Source organism: Uranotaenia lowii, chromosome 3, assembly GCF_029784155.1.
Source record: "Uranotaenia lowii strain MFRU-FL chromosome 3, ASM2978415v1, whole genome shotgun sequence".
Taxonomy (NCBI): Eukaryota; Metazoa; Arthropoda; class Insecta; order Diptera; family Culicidae; genus Uranotaenia; species Uranotaenia lowii.
Window position 1 is genome coordinate 244454780 of NC_073693.1, and position 23949 is coordinate 244478728.

Below are 23949 nucleotides of genomic sequence, written 5' to 3' on the forward strand. Positions count from 1 at the left end.
GCTGTTGCGTACGCTTGACCAGCTACTAGGTACTAATTATCCTGATAATAACTTCTGTGACAAATATTCTCTCTCGCAAACCCGAATCTCGTCACAGTCCACCAGATTTGCTCCACTGTTTCGAGTTTTTAGCGTTTCAAGTGTTAAGTATGATGGGGTATTCCCTGTGTGTGATAGGCGTTTGGGAATTTTTCTCTCACGCTGCCGATGCCGCTCTTCGGAACCATTCAATAACGTTCGTTCAAGCTACGATACGATATAAGCTACATGTGTTGCGAATATTCCGCGAGAACGCCGCGAAATATCAGCCAGTAATTATTCCAACTTTCTAGCCTCAGCGAGCGCGTTCAGTACTGTGATATCCGCCGGTGATCGTGCGCGCGCGAATTTTCTTAGATATCAACTGGTTAGCGAACGATCGACCCGACCTGTCCTCGAGAAGCAAGACCGGGGGCACGTATACTAGCTGCTACTCATCAACGATTCAAATTTTCGCTCCTTGGACCGGCCGAGGTTTCGAACTAATTGGGTGTGTGCGATTTGGACGAAGGTAATAAATCAACCAATTTAATATTCACTCAAAAGCGGTGCTTCTAAACGACTGGGACACATAAAGTTTACATTGTTGTCAAAAATCGGTCATGTTTACGCATCAAACCACGACGACGCTGCATCCAAACAGCGCGCATCTGGAAATCAGAACAGCTCTAAGTCGATCAGAAAAAAAAGTGCCAAAATTGACAGAATAGCTCGAATTGTTCCGTTGTCCACAGATTGAAGAAGACACGGTGTCGTGGTTGTGTAAAAAACACTTTTACCGAAAAGTTATGGTTCGGGACATGATAAAAATAGAAGATTTGTACCCCAAGGGAGCTGCGGCGCGTCGAAAGAAAATACGCGACTTTTTTCGCGCCAATGCTGCGGTGTTACATATTAAGCCCGTTCAACAGCCAATTGAAATCGGTTTCAATCGATTTCGATTGGTAAATTGTTGTTCACTCAGCCAATGTTGTGATCGAAACTAATCCAATTGACGTTCAATGAAGCCAATCGGAATCGATCGAAACCAATCGAAATCGATCAAGCTCGAGAGCAGGATTCGTTTCTATCGGTTTCTATCGCACTAACACAAATGCAGTTGTTTACTGTCAAAAAACAGCTGATTCGGTTTTGTTTTTTAATATTCAAGTTTGAAAGTGATGTCATTCGGTGCGGTGTCCTCTGTCGTGTACTGAGTCGGTGGTGCTGTGCCGTGCTAAGTCGGTGTCGGTAGTGCTGTGTTGGTCGATGCTGGTCGGTGCTGCTGTGTCAGCCATGCTGTGTCGGTGGTGCTGTGCCAATCATGCTGGGTCGGTGTTGCTGTGAAAGTCGTAGTCTGCCAGGTATTCTGAGTCGATGGTGCTGTGCCAGTGAAATTGATGTCGGTCGATGTGGTGTCGGCGGTGCTGTGTCAGAGATGCAGTATTTTGTGATAGCCAGCCGGAAAATAGACACAAAATTTTCCAGAAATAAATAATCTTTATTAAAAAATACTTTATCCGTAATTTTTTTCATTTTCCTTTTTTGTGGGGTCGAATCATAAACTCAGTTTTTTTTTCAATTCTAGCGGAGACGCATCGGGAATCGAAAAATTAATTAAAAGTAAAATTTAAGACCATTACGATTTTGCTTCTTTTATATAAGAAAATTAATCCTGAAACCTCATAGAGTATAGCTGAATAAGAAAATGACAATAAAAACAGCGCGTTAGTATTAGTGTCTGGCCGTTCATTCAGCAGCCTGATAGAAATCGATTGAAGTCAATTGGAAAAACAGCTGATCAACTGTCAATCCATTTCAATTGATTTCGATTCAGTTCTGTTGAACACACCTATTTATTTGTTAGCCTGCTGCGATGCGCCTACCCTGGTTGTCCCCGACGACGCCGACGCCGCGCCCGTCGGCCTCCCTCGACGGAGTTCGGATTAACGATGTGTATTATTGGCCGTGTTGTTGTTGTACATGTCTAAGCATAAAAAGTTTAATTGACGAGCGATTCGCTGCATCACGCAAAATAATCCCTATTTCGTTTAGGAAATAAACAACCTGTTTTACAATGCAACACTAATTTTTTTCAACCAGATAGCGCAGCTAACAAACTTACGCGTGTTATTGGTTTACAAACACAACGGAGCATTGCATCGTTCTGTAAACTAGTCGCATTACGCGTAAATTTACCTACTGGCTTGAGAATACATAGTTCCTTTCATAAGTAGTACGATTTTTACGTATCACTCATTAACATGTTTCAGTTTCATTCAGCTCTAATAGTGAAATGTGTCATTGCCGTTGAAGAATGTTGCAGTTGTTGTAAACTACAACCACTTCTATTAGTTTCCTTTATGTACAAATCAAGAGCTTTCTATTCATGTGTCGCAAGTTTAAATTTGATCATTTTGATTCTTCGGATTCCGGAACCGGCCAGATTGGCCAGTCCACATGGGCAAAGTCTCACTTCCAGCAATATTATCCCATTTCATTTCATTCGGATTCCTATGAATGTTACGATTATGATTATGTGACATTCAAAATGTTAACATTTTCTGATATGAATATCATCAAAGCCACGACCGACCGTTCTCTGCTTAGCTTAACTTTTTGTTTTCCATGGCTGTCACAATTTGGATGCAAGTTGTGACATTCATCCCAAATGTTATTCAACATTTTCCCGAGTGAATTTCTTAGCGATGACATTCACAAAAAACCAAAAAGGATCGTGATCGAACCAGAGCGATATGAAATTTACTAGATGTGCAACAAAATTCAGCAGATGTGCGGCAGAATTCATCAAGTGTGAAAAAAATTCACCAAGTGTGCAAAAGAATTCATCTAGTGTGCAGAAAAGTTCACCAGATGTGCGTTCCATCTTTGATTTTTCATTTACATGGAATTCGATGAACACTTAACACTTCATACCTCTGGATCGAACGGATAAATGTCGCTCAAGGCTTTGAAGAAATGTCAAATGACATCCGAACAGTTATCATCCCTGGTTGTAGTAATATCAGTAATATATGTAGAATGTAACAGTGAAAGTTTTTTTATACCGTATTCGTGTTCACCACTCGATAGTGTTGCACCGTCCCGGCCAAAAACGAGCAAAATCGAGTTTTGCCTTCACTTATAGTTGGTGTGCGTGATATCCATAGTGCCAAATCAAGCTGTAAAATCCATCACCAGCTGACATTTGTTTTCGCTTCCATACAATTCGTTTAGATCGGGGAGCACGACCTGTCAAAATTCACGATAGTTTTGGTGAGGGCACAAGCAACACTGAATACTTATTTCCAGAGTGTACCACCGGCCACATTATGGTGCACAATCAGTGGACCTACTCATCGTGAAAACGATCACGAAGACAGCAAAAAGTGCACTACCGGTATATGCACCGGTGCAACACTGAACGAGCGAATACGGTATTAATTACACTAGGGAACAGTATTTTTGGTGCCTATATACGTTTTATTAACTGTTTTTGGAAGATTTTGGCGTCCTGAATCGAACCATTTTTCATCTATCTTTCGTCTATCTGCTCTTGTTTTGGTGCTATGACGTGTGGAAATTTTTTAATATTTAGATCCATTTCCAGTAGAATTGATCATATATTACTGAAAAAAATTATTTAAAAATCTGATTTATTCTTTAATTTTCATTAGACAGCACGAAAATCTTTAGTGGCACCGATTCATTCAGCATAGTTCTTTTGATATAAGATATAAACAATAGTAATCGATAGATATATGTTGAAGTTAATTGATGTAGTTGCAAAAAGAAAAAAAATATTCGTTTTAATAATATTTTCAAAGTTTTCAAGTCTTTCATCAACAATTGATTCGAAAATTAAATTCACGCTATCAGAAGTTACACGAATTTCTCGAATTGGTGCTTCTATTTTCTCCGCTAGAGGATGCTGATGCTGTCGCCTTTTCATTGTATGGAGAAAACGACTGCGATAAATATTGGTTAAGTATATTTGACGCAAACCTACATGGAAAACAAAAACCGATTTTGAATCTGTTTACTATCCGCCATTCAATCAAGGATTCAGATTTTCCTAGATATTGTATTTTCGGAGAAACAACGCTTTGAAAAAAAGATTTCTACGTTTAAAAAAAATTGAATAGAACTAATACAACTAATTCTGACATCACTCAAGAAAGTCCTTAAGTATTAGATATTAAAAATTTTAATTAATTTAAGACTTTTATCAAAGACTGGAAAACGATTCGTTTTATGCCCAAGGCCGGATTAAGCAGTCGAGAGCTGGGGAAATTTTTCTAGGGGGCCACTAATTTTATTTTCCGTTTAATCTAGTTTATTCATATCTGCATTCAAACTCGAGAAATTAATCCTGATTAAATATATTTATTCATCCTCACAATAAAGTTTCAGTTAAAAAAGTCGAAGTCAAAAAAAAACCAAAATTCGGCTTTAGAAATGTACTTGTTATACAAAAAATACAATTCAGAGTTCAAGTCTCAAATTATTGAGCAAAATAAAGTTTAAAGAAGCAAGTGGCTTCAGCTTTTAAAATTCCAAATTTAAATAAGAAAATCTCAGAAACTCGTTCTGATAAAGATTCAAAATCTTAAAATAATATCATGAATTGATATCAGTTTTCTTATTCAGTATTGGAGAGCAGAATCTCAATTACGTTCGAAAGAATGATACAAATTACGCACAACAATATCATTGTTGTGACATGTTGAAAAAATTAAAAGAACAATGGAGATTTTTTTTTGTTCCTCGAATCAACATTAGAATATAGAACATGATTCGAATATCAGAACTCAAATCAAATTCAGTTTCAGGAAAAAATATAAAAAAATAGAATTCAACAATAAAGAGATCAAATAAAAATCCAGAGCCAGAGCTAGGTTCAGGCATCCAGATTAGACTTCAAAATCGGTCTATAATTTCAAAACCTAAAATAAAAACTCACTTGAAAAAATGAATGGATAATTTGAATAGAGAGCATATTTTGTGATTTCTTTAGTGTTTCTGAAATTGGTAATTGAGAAAAGATTTTTTTTTCTTTTTTTGATAGGAGTTTAACCCGTTAGGGTCATTCTTCCTCGAAATTAAAAAAAGACCTTTTTCGTTATTTGTTATCAGATTTTAAAAGTCTCTGGTTCAAGCTCCGTTGAATTAAAAAAAAAAGGATTGTGATTAGGATTATTAATAAAATGCAGTTTCAAAACTGCAAAATTGAAATTGATCTCATAATTGTGAAAAAATATATTCTTTTCAAAATCAAAGAATTTTTTGCGCCTCATAAAAATTGTGATTTGTAAATAATTATCGCTTAGTCGAAAATTTGAAAGAATGCAATGTTAGTCTACCATTTCCATTTCACCATTTGCTTAACCCATTTGAGGCCTTCAGATTTAAAGGGGTAAAAGTGCAAAAATGGTCAATTTTGAGTTTATAATGCATAACGATTTTTCATGATTCATGAAACATATTTCTCGCGTGAGCTTTCATTACGTCGTATAAAACATCTTGAAAATTCACAGAAAACTGCTGCAAAAGTTATCAAAACAACTTTAAAATTTGTATTTCTCGTATAGAATATGTTGTCCAGACTACAAATATTCTAAATGGGAAGAAGTTGCGACTAGTTTATGTCAGTTTTCGTATTATTTTGTAATAAAACTGTTTGTTTACATTTTGTTTCATACGATCGTAATGAAAGCTCACGCGAGATTTGATGAAATTTTTAGATTTATAACATTTTTCCTTCACATTTTCAGATATTGGAATATATATAACGATATTATTTTGCAGAACTGGCAAAAATCAAACACAAATAAAACTTCTATAATTTTTTCCTCTGGAGTCAAAAATACTCGCGGGAAAGTTGATTTTTGAATTAAAAACTTTAACTTCCGGATCTTTGTAATGTTCAACTGTTCTGCCGAAAAGTGCACAAATTGATTCAATGAATTTTTAGGCATTTCTCAAAGTTAAGCCCGGTATAAAGTTCGAGTGAAAATGAACGTGAAAAAATCTTATTAACGATGTCTGTCTGTCTGTCTGTCTGTCTGTTCCCTAAAGACTCGGAAACTCCTGACCCACTTTGCGTGAAAATTGGCAGGTGTAGGTATTTGAGGCCGGGAATGTTCCTATTATGGTTTTAGATCCCTTCCTCTCACGAGAAGGGGTGAGGGGGCATCCCAAACAAAAGACAAAAGTTTACATAACTCAAGAACCGATCAAGCGAATGGTATCAAATTTAGCGTGGAAGGTTATTTGGATACGAGAAATATTTCTATGATTATTTGAGATCCCTCCCCCGCTCGCTCTCCAATATGGAAAAAGTAAGGGGGAGAAGGCTTCTTACATTTTGTTTACAGAACTTGAAAACTAATCAAGCAAATGGAACCATTACGAGGAAAGGGGGGGGGGGGTACTTATCAAGCAAATGGAACCAAATTTGGCATGGGAAGATATTTGGATGCGATAAATGGTTTTATGACTATTTGGAACCCCTCCCTCATTCCAATAGGGAAATAGAAGGGGAAGAGGGAGGCTTCCTTACAATTTTTTGTATAACTGAAGAACAAACCGTACAAATAAACCAAATCTAACATGGGATGATATTAGGGTATGATAAATGCCCAGCAAACATAACATCGCATAAGAAATGTCAGCTCAACTCGTTAACAATGTTAATGCGAATCGTAATTCCTACCAAACCAAGTAAATGATCGTAAAAATGGTTAGTTAAAGTCTACCGACTCGTACATGACAAAAGTCCGCCATGTTTGCAAATTTGTCTCCCGCGTGTGGGGTTCAAATGAGAAAACAACCTTGTTGTTCTCTTTGCGATAAGCAGTGCAACCAGATTTCTAAAAATCAGAGGGTCCATTTTAATAAACTGGCCAATGAGAAGAGCAGCAAATATTGTCGATGGCAACGGTTTGCATGCATTGAGAGCAAAACTTGCGCTCTCTCGCATACTGTCAGGATGTACGGTAAAAGGTGTTATATATCGTCCAATTTTTACAACTCTTATCGCTTTAGCCAGAAGTTTAAAATATGTATGTATATTGCCTCCACTTTAGTACGTAAATGCTGTTTTTTCGAGTTATATAAGATGATTTTATAATGTATATGGAACGTATAGCAAAGTTTGTTGAGAAATATACCTACACAAATGTTTGCTGGGTGTTTCCTCGAATCTTTATTACCCTTTTAACCTTCCAGTGGTGAGATAGGACGAGGGAGGGGGACTCCTGTATTTTTTTTTACATTAATGGAAAACTATTCAAGCAAATGGAATACGAGTAAATTTTCTATGATTATTTGAGAACCCTCACTTTTTCGTTGGGAAGATAGGAAGGTAGGAGGATCCTATACAATTTTTGGCACAACTAGAACTTTAAGAAATGGGAGTTTTTGGGCACGAATATTAATACGAAAAAATTAGTATGATTATTAGAAACGCCTACCTCCTTCAAGAAGAGGAGGGTGGGAATGAAAAAGGGAGGGGTCCATACGGCTTTTTTTAGCATAAATCGCAAGCACTTATCAAGCAAAAGGGACCATCTTTTATATGCAAGATTGTTTGCGTACGAATGAAGAAAAGGAGACATTTTTTTTTATTTGGCATAACTCGAATAATTATCAAACAAATGAAGCCAAATGTGGCATGTGACGTTATTTAGATAAAAACAATGTTTATATGAAAGTTCGTGAGCCATTTTCATTTTGTTAGAGGGAGAGGGTGGAGAATCCATACCAACAAAACATAAATTTTGGCAAATGGATTATACCCACAAAATAAAATGGTACCTACGAAAAAAAATTTGATAATTTTTACAAATTTCATCAATATTTGGAAGATGTAGCAAAGCACACCGGGTCAGCTCGTGATTTGAAATAATGATTTTGTTTGTTTTTCTCTATGCATTGAGTTTTGAATTTATTTTTTTATATGTCCACGATAGTTAATTGAAATCTGAATATGTTAGGGTAGAATACCTCGTTTTGACGTTTTTTTGCCTAATTTTAAACAATATTTATTATAACAAATAATAGAATTTAGTTTCCGGAATCAAACAATTTCTTATGATTTCATGGCATCATGGCATCATACCGGCACCATGTACTGAACATAGTCAATAGAACGGAAAAAGGCGCTTCTCGAGGCACTCAGATTTGAAGATTTCGCCATTTACTGTGCCCTTTGTCACGAAAAGCTAACTCTTCAATCCGCAAGAGCAGATGGCCTGCCAAACGAAATATTTGGAGGCGAACTTCGACAATTTCTTCTTCTTAAATTTGTCGTCCACATCGAACTTGCTCTTGCCGGTGAAAAACCCCAACCCCCGGAATTGGCTTAAAATCGGCTTTTATATACGTTTCGTCGTCCATCACACAGCAGCCATATTTTGTCAGCATCTTCTCGTAGAGCTTCCGTGCCCGAGTTTTAGCCGTCGATTGTTGCCACTCATCGCGATTTGGGAAGTTCTCTACCTTGTATGTAAGTAGTCCAGCTCTATTCTTTGCATTCTGGACGTTGCTCTGCGACATGCTGATCTTTTTAGCCAAATTTCAGCTTGAGACGTTGGGATTTGGGATTTGTTTTAATCATCCGCTTCACCTTTCCCTCCGTCATTTTGTTCTCCGGTCCCGGTTTTCTTCCAACTCCTTCGGAACCGCTCCAACTCTCTGAAGACGGTTGAATGGTGAATATTCAATATTTTTCCCAACTGCCGGTGCGACAGCTCAGAAAATTCCAGGTGTTTGGAAAGAATTTGTTTTCTCGACTTGCGTTGCGATGAATCGAAAAACACGACTTCGAGTTTGACAGCATGTAAACAATACACATCAATGAGAAAGTGTGCAAAAATTGATTGATTTTTACCCAATGCACACTGGTATAGAACATCAATCTAGCAGAACTAAATTAATAGCGCCAAGGGATGAAAAGATAGACTTTTGATGTCTTCGACAACATTGCTTAATTTAATAAGGCGCATACTTTGAAATAAAATATAGAGTCGAGAAGTCCACCAATAGCAAGATAAAAATGCTAACTTTTTTGTTAAGCATTTTAGAGCCTTGGTTTTTTCTACAAAGTTGTTTATCTTAACAAAATACATAACTTTGCTGAACAAGTCAAAGTTCTACAATTGCATTCTAAGGAGTTACAATAAAATTAAAAATAATACCTTGAAAAAACAGTTTTTTAAATCTGAAACGTTGTAGGTAAGGCAAAACCATTTTCAGTCTTCGAAACAAAATTGAAAAACGTTAAGATCTACAATCTTTTAGTACATTATGATGTCTTTTGAAATTGCTGAAGCGCTGTAGAAAGCATTTAGTGTAATATATTGACGATTTTCAAAGAAAAGTATATCGAATTGCGCAAATTTTCGCACCATCAGCCAATGTGGATTTTATTTTTGGTGTTAAGAGGAATCATTACCATATAAAACTAGCGTGGAACTCGGTGGAACTCGAAGGGATTTTAAGATTCAAAATCTAGTATTTTGTTCACAAATATCACTTTTTTTAAGACACTTGTTTTTACAACATTTGCTTCGGTCAGGAGTAAATGGTGTATATCAACGTGTTTACAGCTCTGGTTTCAAAATGGTCATAGATCCTTTTCTCAAATTGAGTTTGAAATCCAACGAAAATTTATTATCTCAAAAGTGTTTTATTCGTTAAACAGAGCAAAAATTGACCTGTCACCAGCTACTGAAAGCTGAAAGCTACTTTACTTTTGGAGTTTAATCACTTTCACGTGTTGGTACAGATATCATTTATATAATGATGTACTAGAACAGATTTTATTGATAAATTCGAAACGGAAAACCGGTTGAATCATCTAATATTTTCGTATTCTCAAATTCTGCAAGTTCATTGCATCAAATAAACTAAGAAACTTATAAAGTGTCTAAAAAAAGTGATATTTGTGAACAAAATACTAGATTTTGAATCTTAAAATTGCTTCGAGTTCCACCGAGTTCCACGCTAGTTTTATATGGTAATGATTCCTCTTAACACCAAAAATAAAATCCACATTGGCTGATGGTGCGAAAATTTGCGCAATTCGATATACTTTTCTTTGAAAATCGTCAATATATTACACTAAATGCTTTCTACAGCGCTTCAGCAATTTCAAAACACATCATAATGTACTAAAAGATTGTATATCTTAACGTTTTTCAATTTTGTTTCGAAGACTGAAAATGGTTTTGCCTTACCTACAACGTTTCAGATTTAAAAAACTGTTTTTTCAAGGTATTATTTTTAATTTTATTGTAACTCCTTAGAATGCAATTGTAGAACTTTGACTTGTTCAGCAAAGTTATGTATTTTGTTAAGATAAACAGCTTTGTAGAAAAAACCAAAGCCCTTAAATGCTTAACAAAAAAATTAGCATTTTTATCTTGCTATTGGTGAACTTCTCGACTCTGTATTTTATTTCAAAGTATGCGCCTTATTAAATTAAGCAATGTTGTCGAAGACATCAAAAGTCTATCTTTTCATCCCTGGGCGCTATTAATTTAGTTCCGCTAGATTGATGTTCTATACCAGTGTGCAATGGTAAAAAAGTTATGCCCTGTTGAGAGTTTTCCAATAATTTCGTGTTCGCCCTTCAAAATTATCAATAAGAACTTAAATTGTGGGCTGCATAGAACCCATGCGCGGATCTACGGGGGGGGGGGGGGGGTGATGGGGGTGATCACCCCCCCCCCCCCAAGCAGAAAAAATAAATCATCTTTAAAATGGTCACAAATTTTTTAACTCAATTTAGATGAAATATAACTTTTTCATGTGTCAAAATATTTTAACATTGACATTACCATTTTTACGCGTGCATAAGGATTCAATAGCTGCTTAAAAAAGATATAAAGAGACGAATCTATTCATCAAATCTCTTTAAAAAAATTAAATATAATGATTAGCAATCTATATTTTATTTATTTAGATGCTTACTTATTTGTGTTTTAAATGTTTAATTGTTTAAGATTGTTTTTTGATTCACATCTTTAAATTAATATTTTAATTTATGTTTGACTGAAAAAAAAGTACGATTTTCAAAATAAAATTGCTTATAGACACCAATCTGATAAAAATAAACAAATGGTCATTCCATATCCCCAACTAGATAAATAAACGTAAATTCAACTTCAAACCAGTGAAAAAAATCATTTGTCTGCGTTTTGCCTAAGACTAAGCCAGCCACAAACAGATTTACAGAATTCTTTGGAAGAACTTTTTTTTAAACTTATTTAACTTACTTATTTAACATTATTTACATGCTGCTGAATTCTCTTCATCTTTATCATCAACATCTTTCCTGTCACAGTTTGAATTTTTCCTAATCACTCAAAAAAAGTTGGTCATATTTTTTGAAAATTTACTAAATCACCCCCCCTAAGAGCAATCTCTAGATCCGCGCCTGATAGAACCTAAATCAGATCAATGATGGGGTTGAGTAAGCTTTTTCTTACCTGTTTCATGGAACTTTTGGTTGCTTGGCCATGGCAATATAAACTGCAACACTGATGTCAAACATTTAGATTTCATGTGATTTTCAGCTCTGATTTTCGCCCGCCAAATAAAAACGGCTCAGCCAAATAAAAATAAAAAACATATTGATTTCATTTAAATTGCTGTGATTCATAAAAAAAAGTTAAGTATTTTTTTGTTTGTGTTTTCAATTTTTATTAATGTTTGATAACAAAATGATCTATGCATGACAGGAGAAATGTTATGATTCTACCTAGACAATTTTAAAGTTTTTTCTTTATGAATCAACCCATTATGAAGCATTCACGTTCATTTTATACCATTTTAAACTTTTCTGAAAGACCCTTTCCTTGAGTCTGGAGAACTGATTTCGGTGGTCATACCTGCTGTTTAGGGATGCTTATTATCACATTGATTTGAACAAATAAATTTATGGACCATATTTCTAACAACACCATATCAAAATCATTCTATAGTTGAACGGCTGAGGTAGGTTTTTGAGCGCTTAGCTCAACTATAATGATGTTTCTATAGTTCGCGAAAAAAACACCCGCTAACCTTGACATTGGGGGAAGCATTTGCATCCGAGTAGAACAAACCGGTATCATTCAACAAAATACTGACCTTCTGGCGGTGGTGGTGCCATTCACAAATATCGCAGCACAACACATGAGCGTGAAAATTGTGAATCGTGCCGGGTCCGGCAAGTGCGTAACACGTGATACGACGGAGGAGCTACTATTTTGGTACGCATACACTAGCAAACCTCCTAAATATTGATTAGCGTGGCTTGAATTTTAAATGTTGATTCATTTGATTCATGGATTTAGATCACAGAATTTTTTTAATTTGGTATGACCATTTCAAATTTAAAATAGCTTTTAAAGCTTCGTAACACATTGATTCGTTACATCTGATAGGCCTGAAAAGAAACGTTTCGCTAATTTGTCATTTGCCAATTTCCATACTGACTTAAAATTAAGAACCGGCTGGCCGGAAAGCGTTGCAAAAATAACCTGACCTAACTAATTGCTTTTTCGCCGGAATTCCCCTCTTAGAGCGCTCGCGTGTCATATGATTTGAGGAACAAAAAAAACTTGTTTGTTCTACTCTGATTGATCATTTCCTCTGTTGCTCTGCTGCTTAGTTAGAACGTAACTACCTACCACCTGTGGTTCTTCTAATCAAATATAATTGTAATTTACAGATGACGATAACCGTGTCGCTGGATGAGCGACAGCAAAATGGCACCTCCAATGGACATCATCATCATCAGCCTCCAACGGGTGGCACCGTCAATAATGGCTTTGTTCTGGAAGACCTGAACGGTAAAAAACCAAACGGAACCTCGGACCCGGAACAGCCGGACCATTTTGGGCCGCACCATGGCCACGATCACCACTATCACCTGCACCATCATCACATCCGGGAGAAACCGGGCCACGACTACACCGACGATGTTATCACAACTCACGGGGTGCAACCTCACCACAAAACCACCTACCTGGAAACGATGACCCACATGCTGAAGGGAAACATCGGAACCGGATGCTACGCCATGGGGGATGCGTTCAAAAATGGTGGCCTCGTGTTGGCAACGGTCCTGACGCTCTTCCTTGGGTTTGTTTGCGTTCACTGTCAGCACATTCTGCTGAACTGTGCCGGCAAGGTTCACAGCGAGCAGCAAACGCAGCAGCAGGGCAAGGGACGGCCGCCAGATTTCGCCGAAACCGTGGGCCTTTGCTTCAAGCGGGGACCTCCGAAGTTCCAGCGCTGGGCCAAGCCCATGAAGATGGCCGTCAACATCTTCATCTGCGTCACCCAGCTCGGGTTTTGCTGCATTTACTTCGTGTTCATAAGCTCGAATTTTAAACAGGTAAGAGTCAGCAATAGTCGAAATTGCTTACGGTTTTTCAAGAAAGGATTATTGATTCAAAATCAATTAATTTAAATATTGATATCCGTTGCATTTTAAAGTAAAGTAAGCGCTCGTTAATCGGACAGTTTTTAATCAAACAAGTTCGGTAATCGGACGTTTTTGAGGGTTGATACCACACAGCAAATTTTTTTTTTGCTGGAAACCAGCAAAATTTTGCTGGTTTTTGTCCCGTTGACTTTCCAGCAATTTAAATTGCTGGAAAAAAACAGCAAACGTTGATGCTGGTTTCTAGCAATTCAAATAGCTGGAAAATCATTTAGTGTCAAATTTATATTTCACTCAAAATTAAATATTGAATACTGGCTGTGCAAATAATGGGCAATAAGAAACAATTACTTTCTTCCATTTTTCAATAATGTTTGTATTTATTTCTAAGAACTTTTTCTAAAAATTTTACAACACCGGTTCTGGAGTGGCAGCTTTGTGCCAAAGTGTTGATCATTCGCCACCTGAGAAAAGAATTCTGATTAGTATCTTTTATGAAATATCTACCTGTTAAATAAAAACTCACCCTTGATTTGATGTCTGGTTGCTAGAATATAGAGGAAAATAAAAATAATTATATTAATCTAACCAAAATACATAAAATAGTCTTACCTTGCATCAGCATACGAAAACAAACAGACTTCAATTTGACAACTCGATTGCTGATTTTCCAGCAAACTAGATCAATTGCTGGAAAGTCCAGCAATTTGGAAACCGATTGCTGATTTTTCAGCAAAAATGAAAAGAACACAACCGAATGCTGAAAAATCCAGCAATTCGAAAACCGATTGCTGGTTTCCAGCAAAAATTCAGATTGCTGAAAGTTTCCAGCAATTTTTTGCTGGAAATCGTGGCAAAAATTGACAGTGCAGATGCTCTATTATCGGACGTTTTCTCCGGAAATCTGCTCTACCACTTTATTCGTTGCTCAGCTTTGTAATCGGACAACTGCATCTGTAATGCGACTACCGAATAGAAAACGTTGCGCCTGTAATGCGTCTTCAATCCTCAAATATTGATATTTTAGCCCACTTTTGATAATCGGACGTTTTCGGTAATTGGACGCACCTCTTGGTCCCATCATTTTTTGGCCATATTAGATTTTATTTAACAGTTTATAATTGTCAGACAAAGAGAATTTTAAAAGTTTGTCCACTACCCTACACAGGAAACGAAAATTACCGAGTTCGGTTATTTTTTTACCGAAATCCTAACATGTGTAAATCGTTAAACTGTTCGGTAATTTTTTCGGTAAAAAATAAACGAACATCGGTAAATCGATTCTTCGTTTACTGTGTATATTTATTGCATACTTAAAGGCGCAATTTTCTTATTTGTAGATAAATGCACTTTTGAGTCCTTTTTATCAGGAAATATTAGTCAATGGATAAATATTAATAATTTCGTGCTAAGCAATGATCAACACCCATTCATAAGAAAAATATATCTTTTTGGACGATTGACATATTGAATAAATAGAATTATCATAATTTTTTCGTGTGGGAAATATTTCAAAGTGTTAAAAAAAGATCATCAAGTCAAATTTTGCTAGATTTTTCAAACAAAGTGCAATAACTCAATAAACTTTTTTTTTAATTTTTTGTTTAACAGGTTTGATGTTTTGTTCTAGTTGGAAAAAATTTCTAGAACTTTATATCTATGTGAGACATTCCAGTTTCGAGATATACCGTAAACTGGGGGAACATTGATCACTTTTTTGTTTCATTTTTTAATATTTTTGCCTTTTTGTAACACTAAAAAGTTTTAAAATACTTACTGAGGTAAGGGGTATAAAGCATGATCATTGGTAGCAGAATATTCAAACGACGTCATTGGCTATAACTAAATGTTTGTTACAAAACCAGATTTCATGTTCCGGGGTACTTTTGATCACTACACAGTAGACGAAAATTACCGAGTTCGGTAATTTTTTTACCGAAATCCTAACATGTGTAAATCGTTAAACTGTTCGGTAATTTTTTCGTTAAAAAATAAACGAACATCGGTAAATGAAGAATCGATTTACCGATGTTCGTTTATTTTTTACCGAAAAAATTACCGAAAAGTTCAACGATTTACACATGTTAGGATTTCGGTAAAAAAATTACCGAACTTGGTAATTTTTGTTTACTTTGTATGGTATGGCTTGAAACATCAGTTAGACAGTAATTTTTTGTTTGAACTCAATTGAGATGTTCAAAGTTTTCTTTCAAAAACAAATTTACTTAAAAGATGATGTTGCTGCATACATTGAGGGGCAAAAATTATAAACATTTCTCAATATTTTTTGGCCTCAAAAATGAATGAATGAATTACCTTCATGCAATTCCATAGGTTCTCCAACTGTTTCTATGTTCTTTTTTTTTTTACTCAAACTTAACCATTTAATAGGCTTTTAGCCATTTGTACAGGCTTTCTCATAGGAAATGTCCGTTTTTCTAAATATCCAAAATTTATAATAGAATGACCATAAAAATAACTCTGAAACTATACCAATGCAAAGGAAAAAAGTTAAGCTTTCATATAAAACAACCCATTTGCTTCTAAATGCTATCATTTCATCAGGAGAGGTGTTTGATTAGAAGTCGTCGAAAAAACAGGTATTTTAAAACTTTTAAACTACATTTTAAGTAATATCTTGTTTTCAGATATTATTACTTCAGGCTTAGTTAATGATGATCATCTTCAAAATCTGTTGATCAAAGTTACCCCGGTGATCAAAGTTCCCCCAGTTTACGGTACCGTCAAACTGAGTATAATGCAACAGCGGGGTTTAATGCAACATTTGTATACCACAGCGCTGATATGATTCTATGTAACGTAATCGAGTTATGTATCTTTTGATGAATAAAAATGATGATGACATAATTTTTCATATCTTAAGCTAATATCGAAAGTACGTAGCTAAGGAATCAAGTATCCCCAGTGATCAAGTATCCTCATTATCCCCTACCCGTATTTATTTTTAGTGTTTTTCCCCCCAAGCCCCCAACCCCCACCTCTGCCAGAAAGTTGGAAAAGTTTTACAAACTTTTGAAGTTAAAAAATATTCTTCAGCAATTCGTACACTCAAAAAAATCTTCACATTATCGCTACGTGAAAATGTACATGGATTTTTGCCATCATGAAAATCATGTGAAACTTACGTGTGAATTGCAGGTAGCAAACAGAGCCCGCGTAGCAACCAGAATTCACGTAATTTTCATATGAGTTGTATGTAAAAACTACGTAGACTGAGTGTGGATTGGATAGGGATTCGTTCTGGCACATGCAATTCGCGTTAATTTCAATGTAATATTAATATAGCGAGTTTCTGCGTTTCTTTTAACTAAAAAACGGTGTTGATTTTGAAAGTAAACTTTATTAGTCGAAAAAATTACATAACACATCACATAAGCACACTCCATTTCCACTTTCCACTGACTTTTTTTACATTTCACTTCATTTAAATTATTGAACACGAATCCGTTGAAAAATCACATTTGTTTGCTCCTCGACTGGTTGCCTGGCCGTCACATGTCATTCCTGTTGAAATAACGAAAATTCAAAATAGCAGTCATACAACAAAATTGTAATAAACTTATGAAAAGTCAGCTTCTCCATCACTCAGATTTTTTTTTCTTTTATTTAGCACCAACTGTCGGATCCACGCCACATTGACAGTTCTCCTCCACATAGTTTTTACATTAATGAGCCATTACCATACCAAATCCCTCTATACTTGGTGGATCACTGGATTTACACGTAAATCGAATGTGCTTTGGTTTGGACAGCATTCAACTATGTGAACTTCACGTAAAGATCAAATGATTTTTATTAGCTCCTAAGTGCTTCACGTAAATTAAACAAACATTCACGTAATGATTGTCTACGTGAAAATCAAGGTGAATTTAACGTTTCTTTTGCGACAGAGTGTACCCAAAGGCCCCCCTCTCAAAGGCGTGAAAAATCTTGTTATGTCAATAACTCAACTCAGCGACGAAACTAGATTTTGGAACATGGTGAAATCGATGGAGAATGGTTGAAAGATGAAATTCCAGTCGGAGTTTTTCCTTAAAACCTTCCAGAACTGTTTTTATTACGATTCCCCCGCCATGACGAAATTTCCGCGGTGAAAACCGGGAGAATTGGAATAAAAACAGTTCTGGAAGGTTTTAAGGAACAAGTCCGGCTTGAATTTCATCTTTCAACCATTCCTCATCGCCTCCACATGCGATTTGTGTCCCATTTTTGAGTTATTGATAAAATAAATTTTTTAACTGGGCTTAACTAAACTAACGGTCAAAATTTGGTCAAGGGAAAACGCGTGTAAATCGGTGAAATCGTTTATTGAAAAAATCAAATTAATTTTTTTTTTCAAGTTTAATTAGTATAAAATTCAGGAAAAATATTCAGTTAGGCTGCCGATTTCCAAATCCGAATTGCCGGGCCTGACGCTTAACCCCTGCCATCAGATTTTGTACAGCCACCTTATCCACCTTCTTCGCCGCAGAAAGCCAGTTTGTCCTGAACTGCTGCTCGTCCTTAGCAGTTTTTTTGGTCTTCTTTAGGTTCCGCTTGACAATAGCCCAGTATTTCTCAATTGGGCGGAGTTCTGGCGTGTTGGGAGGGTTCTTGTCCTTGAGAACCACCTGCACGTTGTTGGCGGCGTACCACTCCATGGCCTTTTCACCGTAAGATACCAAATCCGGCCAAAACAGTACGGAACAACCGTGTTTCTTCAGGAAAGGCAGCAGACGTTTACTCAAACACTCTTTCACGAAAAATTTCTTAGTTGACAGTCCCGGAAGCTATGAAAATGCTGCTTTTCAAGCCACAGGTACAGATGGCTTGCCAAATCAGATATTTCTCGCGAACTTTGACTGTTTCATGTACTGGAAAATATCTGCTACCCCTTTCCTTTCCTTTTGCCGTATAAAACTCTTGTCCCGGAAGCTGCTTGTAGTCGGCTTTGACGTAGGTTTCGTCGTCCATTACCACGCAGTCAAACTTCGTCAGCATCGTCGTGTACAGCCTCTGGGATCGCGCTTTGGCCGTCGTTTTATGTTTATCATCGCGATTTGGAGTCACTACCTTCTTGTAAGTCGATAGTCCGACTCGTTTTTTGGCTCAGTTGTAGACAATACACCCAGCTTATTTGCGGCATTTCGGAGAGAGAGGTTAGGGTTTTGCTTGAAACTACCGGCAACTCTATTTGTCGTCTCAGCGGCTTCCGGTTTTCGATTTCCCCCCGATCCAGACTTCCTGGCTGTCGACAAACGTTCCCCAAACACTTTAATTACATTTGTAACGGTTGATTTGGCAACTTTTAGCGATTTTGCCAGCTTTGCGTGCGAGTTGCTCGGATTTTCGCGATGCGCGAGCAAAATTTTGATACGCTGCTCTTCTTCCTTGAACGGCATTTTGACAACTGAAGAGTGAATTCCAAAATCAAAATAAGAGCAACATTCTACATACACACCTTCAAAATAAGGGGTGTTCAGGTTTTTGAAATGCAAAATTGAAAGATATACGTCAAGTTGATATTGACCAAATTTTGACCGTGTCACCCTTCAGTAATTTCAAAATGTAGGGAGTTTGTATAAATCCCGATCGAAATTCGTTAAACAAAGTACATTATCTCTCCATCCATTTTAATGAGGAATCAAAAAATCAAAATATTAAAAACGAAAACTAAAAAAGACCCAAAGAAATGAGTAAATTCATAATTAATGATTCCGACATCAGAAATTGAAAATCTAAAATCTTAGATCTGACAAAAGAATCAAATCAAAGACCAAAAACCAAAATACCTGTATCAGTTATCTAAAAATACCAGAAATAAGCGTGCTTCCTGTTACGATTATTATATTTTCCTACTATAAATGAGAAAACAAAAAAAAATTTAAAAAGAGGATACAAAAAATAACTTTACTCACAAATAAAATTAAAAACTAAAAGAAAAAATCAGAGAATTAAAAAAAGGAAAATATTTTCAATTTTTGAAATCTTTATTCAGACCTCAGAAATAAGAAATGAAATACCAGAAAGCGTAAACTAAAAATCGGGTATCAAGTCAAAATCCACGTATCTGAAATCTGAATTAGGAAACCGAACTCGAAATCAAAGATCTGAGATCCGAATTCAGTTATCAGATATCAAAATTCAAAAATCGGAAATTCAGATCCTGAAACCTTAAATCGAAATCAGAAATTAGACATCTGAAACCAAAAGTCGTAAAGCAGATTATCATACATCAAGAGTGAGAAAAAAAAATCAGAAATCAGTTACTAAAACTCAGGAATCAGGGATTAAGTAATTAAGTTGTCATTTCATTTCATGATAACAAAATGATCATGACACAGTTTCTCACATCGTGAGATTTCTTTTTAAGTTTTTGATTTTCATACAAAAATTTGAAAAAATCGAGCAATAGATCTAAACTTTTCATATTTTTCGATGCATTAAAAAAAAACTTAACCCAGTAAGACGGATTGGCTTAATGATATCATCTACAAATTTTATATTGCTTTTATTATCCTATACCAACACTGTTGGTGTAGCATTTTTATCGGATAATCACAAATTTTTTTTAAATAAATATTTTGATAATTCAGTTAGGTCTGGGCTGGGCTAAAATGCATCAAAATGCAAATCAAAGATTCACCTTTCAAATGTTGTTTTTAATGCTCGAATATGATTTTTTTTTTGCATCGCGCGTATTTTAAAATTTCATCCATTTAAACTTTTTTTTTAGCTAGTAGAATTTATTGCAGTATTTTTTACCCCTAAATGTATGCAGCACCCTAATGCATTTTATTCAATAACATTTTTGATAGAAAAAATGAAAAAATTTAATTCGAATATAATCAAAAATTACTGCAATTTGTGCTCTATGCGTAGCGTCATCACAAATATATCAAAAACTATAAATTTTCATACGTTTTCATTTGATTTTTCATTAAAACTAAGTTTGTTCCAACTTTACCCCTTTTTATTAGTAGGGTGAAAATCGCATGTTTTTGCAAATTTAAAAATAATTGATGAAACCAATAATTTTTCTGACTACTTCAATTTGATGTCCCATCAAACTTAAAATTTTTTAAGGAACAAACGGTATAATAATCCTTCATGAGTTTTTAGAAGCCATTGAAGCCATTTTATCGGTTCAAAAGGCTTAGGTACTTAAACTGGGGTTACTGTGATCATCATTAACTTTTTCCACATAATCATCCAAAATTTTGTCTAAAATTTAAATATCTGAAAAATGTTTCAATATCTGAAAAATGTTTGAAAAATAGACAAAATTAGACTAGAAACATTTAATTTCAAAATCTTGAAATATCTAAGGCTTGCAAAAAAACACCTCTCCTGTTGAAATCAAAGTATCAGAAAAGGGTTAGGCTTTAGAGCGGCACGTTATCCTAACAAACGGGAAAATTGTGCCTAGCGATGATACTACTTCATACACCTTTCCTCAGTAAGTATATTAAAAATTTTAAGTCTGCGAGCAACCCCATCCAAAATATTCAAAATTGAATGAAAAAAGTGATCAAATGGTGATCAATGGTATACAGACTTACAAATGTAAAATAAGCTTAATATAAGCAAACACGAATACTTTTAAGGAACATCTTCAAAACGTAATAAATATCAAAACTTGCTGAAACATAGAAAACTAGTGAAAACGCGTTCAATTTTAATATCTTTAAAGTTAACCATAAATTTTAATAAGATTTTCCTCCGTTCTCTCCATTTCTTTCCAGATTTTCGACCGGTACGGCCTGGAGATGGGCGTCCAGTACCACATGGCCTGTCTGCTGCCGCCGATCATTCTCACTTCGATCATCACCAAGCTGAAGTTCCTATCGTACTGCTCGATGCTGGCCAACGTATTTATGTCCCTCGGCATCGGCATCACGTTCTACTACGCCTCACAGGAGCTTCCGTCCCCAACCGAGCGGAACTACGTGGCCCAGTGGGACCAGCTTCCGCTGTTCTTCGGCACCGCCATTTTTGCCTTCGAGGGGATCGCACTGGTCCTGCCGCTGCAGAACGAAATGAAAAATCCACACGACTTCCGGAAACGATTTGGGGTACTGAACATCGGCATGGTGTTCATCGTGACACTTTTCACGGCTTTTGGATTCGTCGGCTATCTCAAGTGGGGCGAAGCCGTTGAAGGAAGCATGACGCTGAATCTACCGGATAACGAAATGTATGGCTTGATTGATGAATGTTTGATTTCATAAAATTTGTAATTTTTTTTCTTTATAGTCTGGCAGAAAGTGTCAAAGTGATGATCGCCCTGGGAGTTTTGCTCGGATATGCGTTGCAGTTCTTCGTTGCCATAGTAATCATGTGGCCACCAATGAAGTGCCGTTTGAACATAACCAAGCACGAGACTCTAGCCGAGATGGGCTTTCGAGTTGTGATGGTTTTGGTAACATGTGAGTTCATTGCTCTTCGTTCTATTCCAACTGACATTTTTCAACAAGCGCTTTTTCCATACTTCCAGTTACCGTTGCCGAATGCGTTCCTAAGCTAAGTTTGTTCATCTCGCTGATCGGTGCGCTGTGTTCGACTGCGTTAGCTCTAGTTTTTCCGCCGATCATCGAACTGATTGTAGCTTACAGCAATCCGCAAGAAAAACCGAACACTTTCATGATATTGAAAAACGTCTTCATTCTGATGTTGGCCATGCTGGGATTTTTCACCGGCAGCTACGAGAGCTTATCGAAAATCTTCCAGGAGCTTTTATGAGTCAGAGAATGTCAATCGGTTGGCAAATATTCTCAACGAGAAACGGGTACCACTCTTATTGTAGGTTTTAAAAGGACGTTGTTATTGTAAGCTTTTATTTATGTTGTTACACTTTACTGTTACGAAATAAACACGAATCATCGGAACGAACGGCTTCCGAAAACTAAACGCTGTCTTTTAAGCCATTTTTGATCATAATTGAAATTTGCTAATTGCATTCCGAATTCTAAACTACGGAATCTTTATTCTGATTTTTGAATTTTATGTTCTGACTCTTAAAACTGAAATGTGAAATGTCAAATTTGAATCTGAGATCGGAATCTGAGATCTGAATCTGAATTTGAAATCTGAATCTGAAATCCGAATCTGAATTCTGAATCTGAAATCTGAATCTGAATCTGAAATCTGAATCTGAAATCTGAATCTGAATCTGAAATCTGAATCTTAAATCTGAATCTGAAATCTGAAATCTGAATCTGAAATCAGGATCTGACGTCTGAATCTGAAATTTGAATTTGAAATCTGGATCAGAAATCTAAAGCTGTAATCTGAATCTGAAATATGAAATCTGCATCTGATATCTGAATCTGAAATCTGAATCTGAAATCTGACCTGAATCTGAAATCTTATTCTGAATCTGAAATCTCAATCCTGAAATCCAAATCTGAAATCTGAATCTGAATCCTAAATCTTGTATCTAAAATTCAAATCTTTGTCTGTTGGTTTTTTGTTATTGTTAAAGTTACTGTTTTCGACAGAATGGTTTACATTTGCGAGAAATATATTTGAACTGTGTGTGGGTTAGGATAGATACAAACATGCATCGTATAATCAACGAATTCTACACGTTCGCACAATATATGACGATCCTTACGAAAACGTAAATTCCAAATTTACTATGGGATCATGCATCCAGGGATGCCAGGTGTTGAGGATAAAAAAATCTGGGCAATTTGGGAAAAAAGTCTGTGTATGTCTGGGCACAATAGTGGTGTTCTGTGGTATTCGGGTTATTTTCAAGTTGAAAAGTTGAGAACTATATAACAAACACTGTTTCCTACCACGTACCATGCCCTTATTTAAAAAAATAGATGTATGTTTAATGAATTATTGGTCAATACAAGCGAGATTTCTGTCTAATCTGGCACTTAAGGATCAAATCCGATATATGAATTTTGATATCATCACTCAATTTTGAAAGTCTGTTAAATCTGGGCACTCTCAGTAAAAATCTGGGCAAAATCTGTGTCTGACCAATATCTGGACGAAGGGTCAAAAGTCTTGGTTTTACAGACAAATCTTGGCACCTGGCAACCCAGCATGCATCACCCAATAGAAGCAGAGAATACAATCAAGAAGCCCAACCAACCTGTATACACATCTCAGGTGGCGATGGAAATCCCGTGCTAAGTGTTGGTAAAAGTTTTTTTTTGTAAACATTGAAACCATGACAATTTGTGACGTCAGTTGCATTTCCAAACAAACAACCAACAGCGAAAACTATAGAGAAAAAATCATTGCCAACTGCTGTTTACGATTCTCGCCTAGGATACATAAACATCCTGGCAAGTGACGTAGGCTTTGTTTACCTTTTTACTTCTTGAATAACGAGTTCTGTATTAGTGTGCGTGTTTCTTCATCACCTTCTTTCCACCACATTGAAGCCCAACCACTAACCAATCGTCAAAAATTTATGGGTGATTTTGTTTCAGTTTCAAAAAATATCGCTAACGCTAAAGCCTAGTCCACAC

The 23949-nt window shown here is 36.0% G+C and overlaps 1 protein-coding gene across 1 annotated transcript; it reads left to right on the forward strand.

The window, feature by feature from the left end:
- The first annotated feature begins 300 nt into the window (after nucleotides 1-300).
- Nucleotides 301-22351, forward strand: LOC129755030 (proton-coupled amino acid transporter-like protein CG1139). The gene is made up of 5 exons (XM_055751329.1): nucleotides 301-550; nucleotides 12740-13408; nucleotides 21202-21653; nucleotides 21713-21885; nucleotides 21954-22351. Exons 2-5 carry the CDS (start codon nucleotides 12740-12742, stop codon nucleotides 22196-22198), a joined length of 1539 nt encoding a protein of 512 aa, XP_055607304.1. The 5' UTR covers nucleotides 301-550; the 3' UTR covers nucleotides 22199-22351.
- The last annotated feature ends 1598 nt before the right edge of the window (nucleotides 22352-23949 follow it).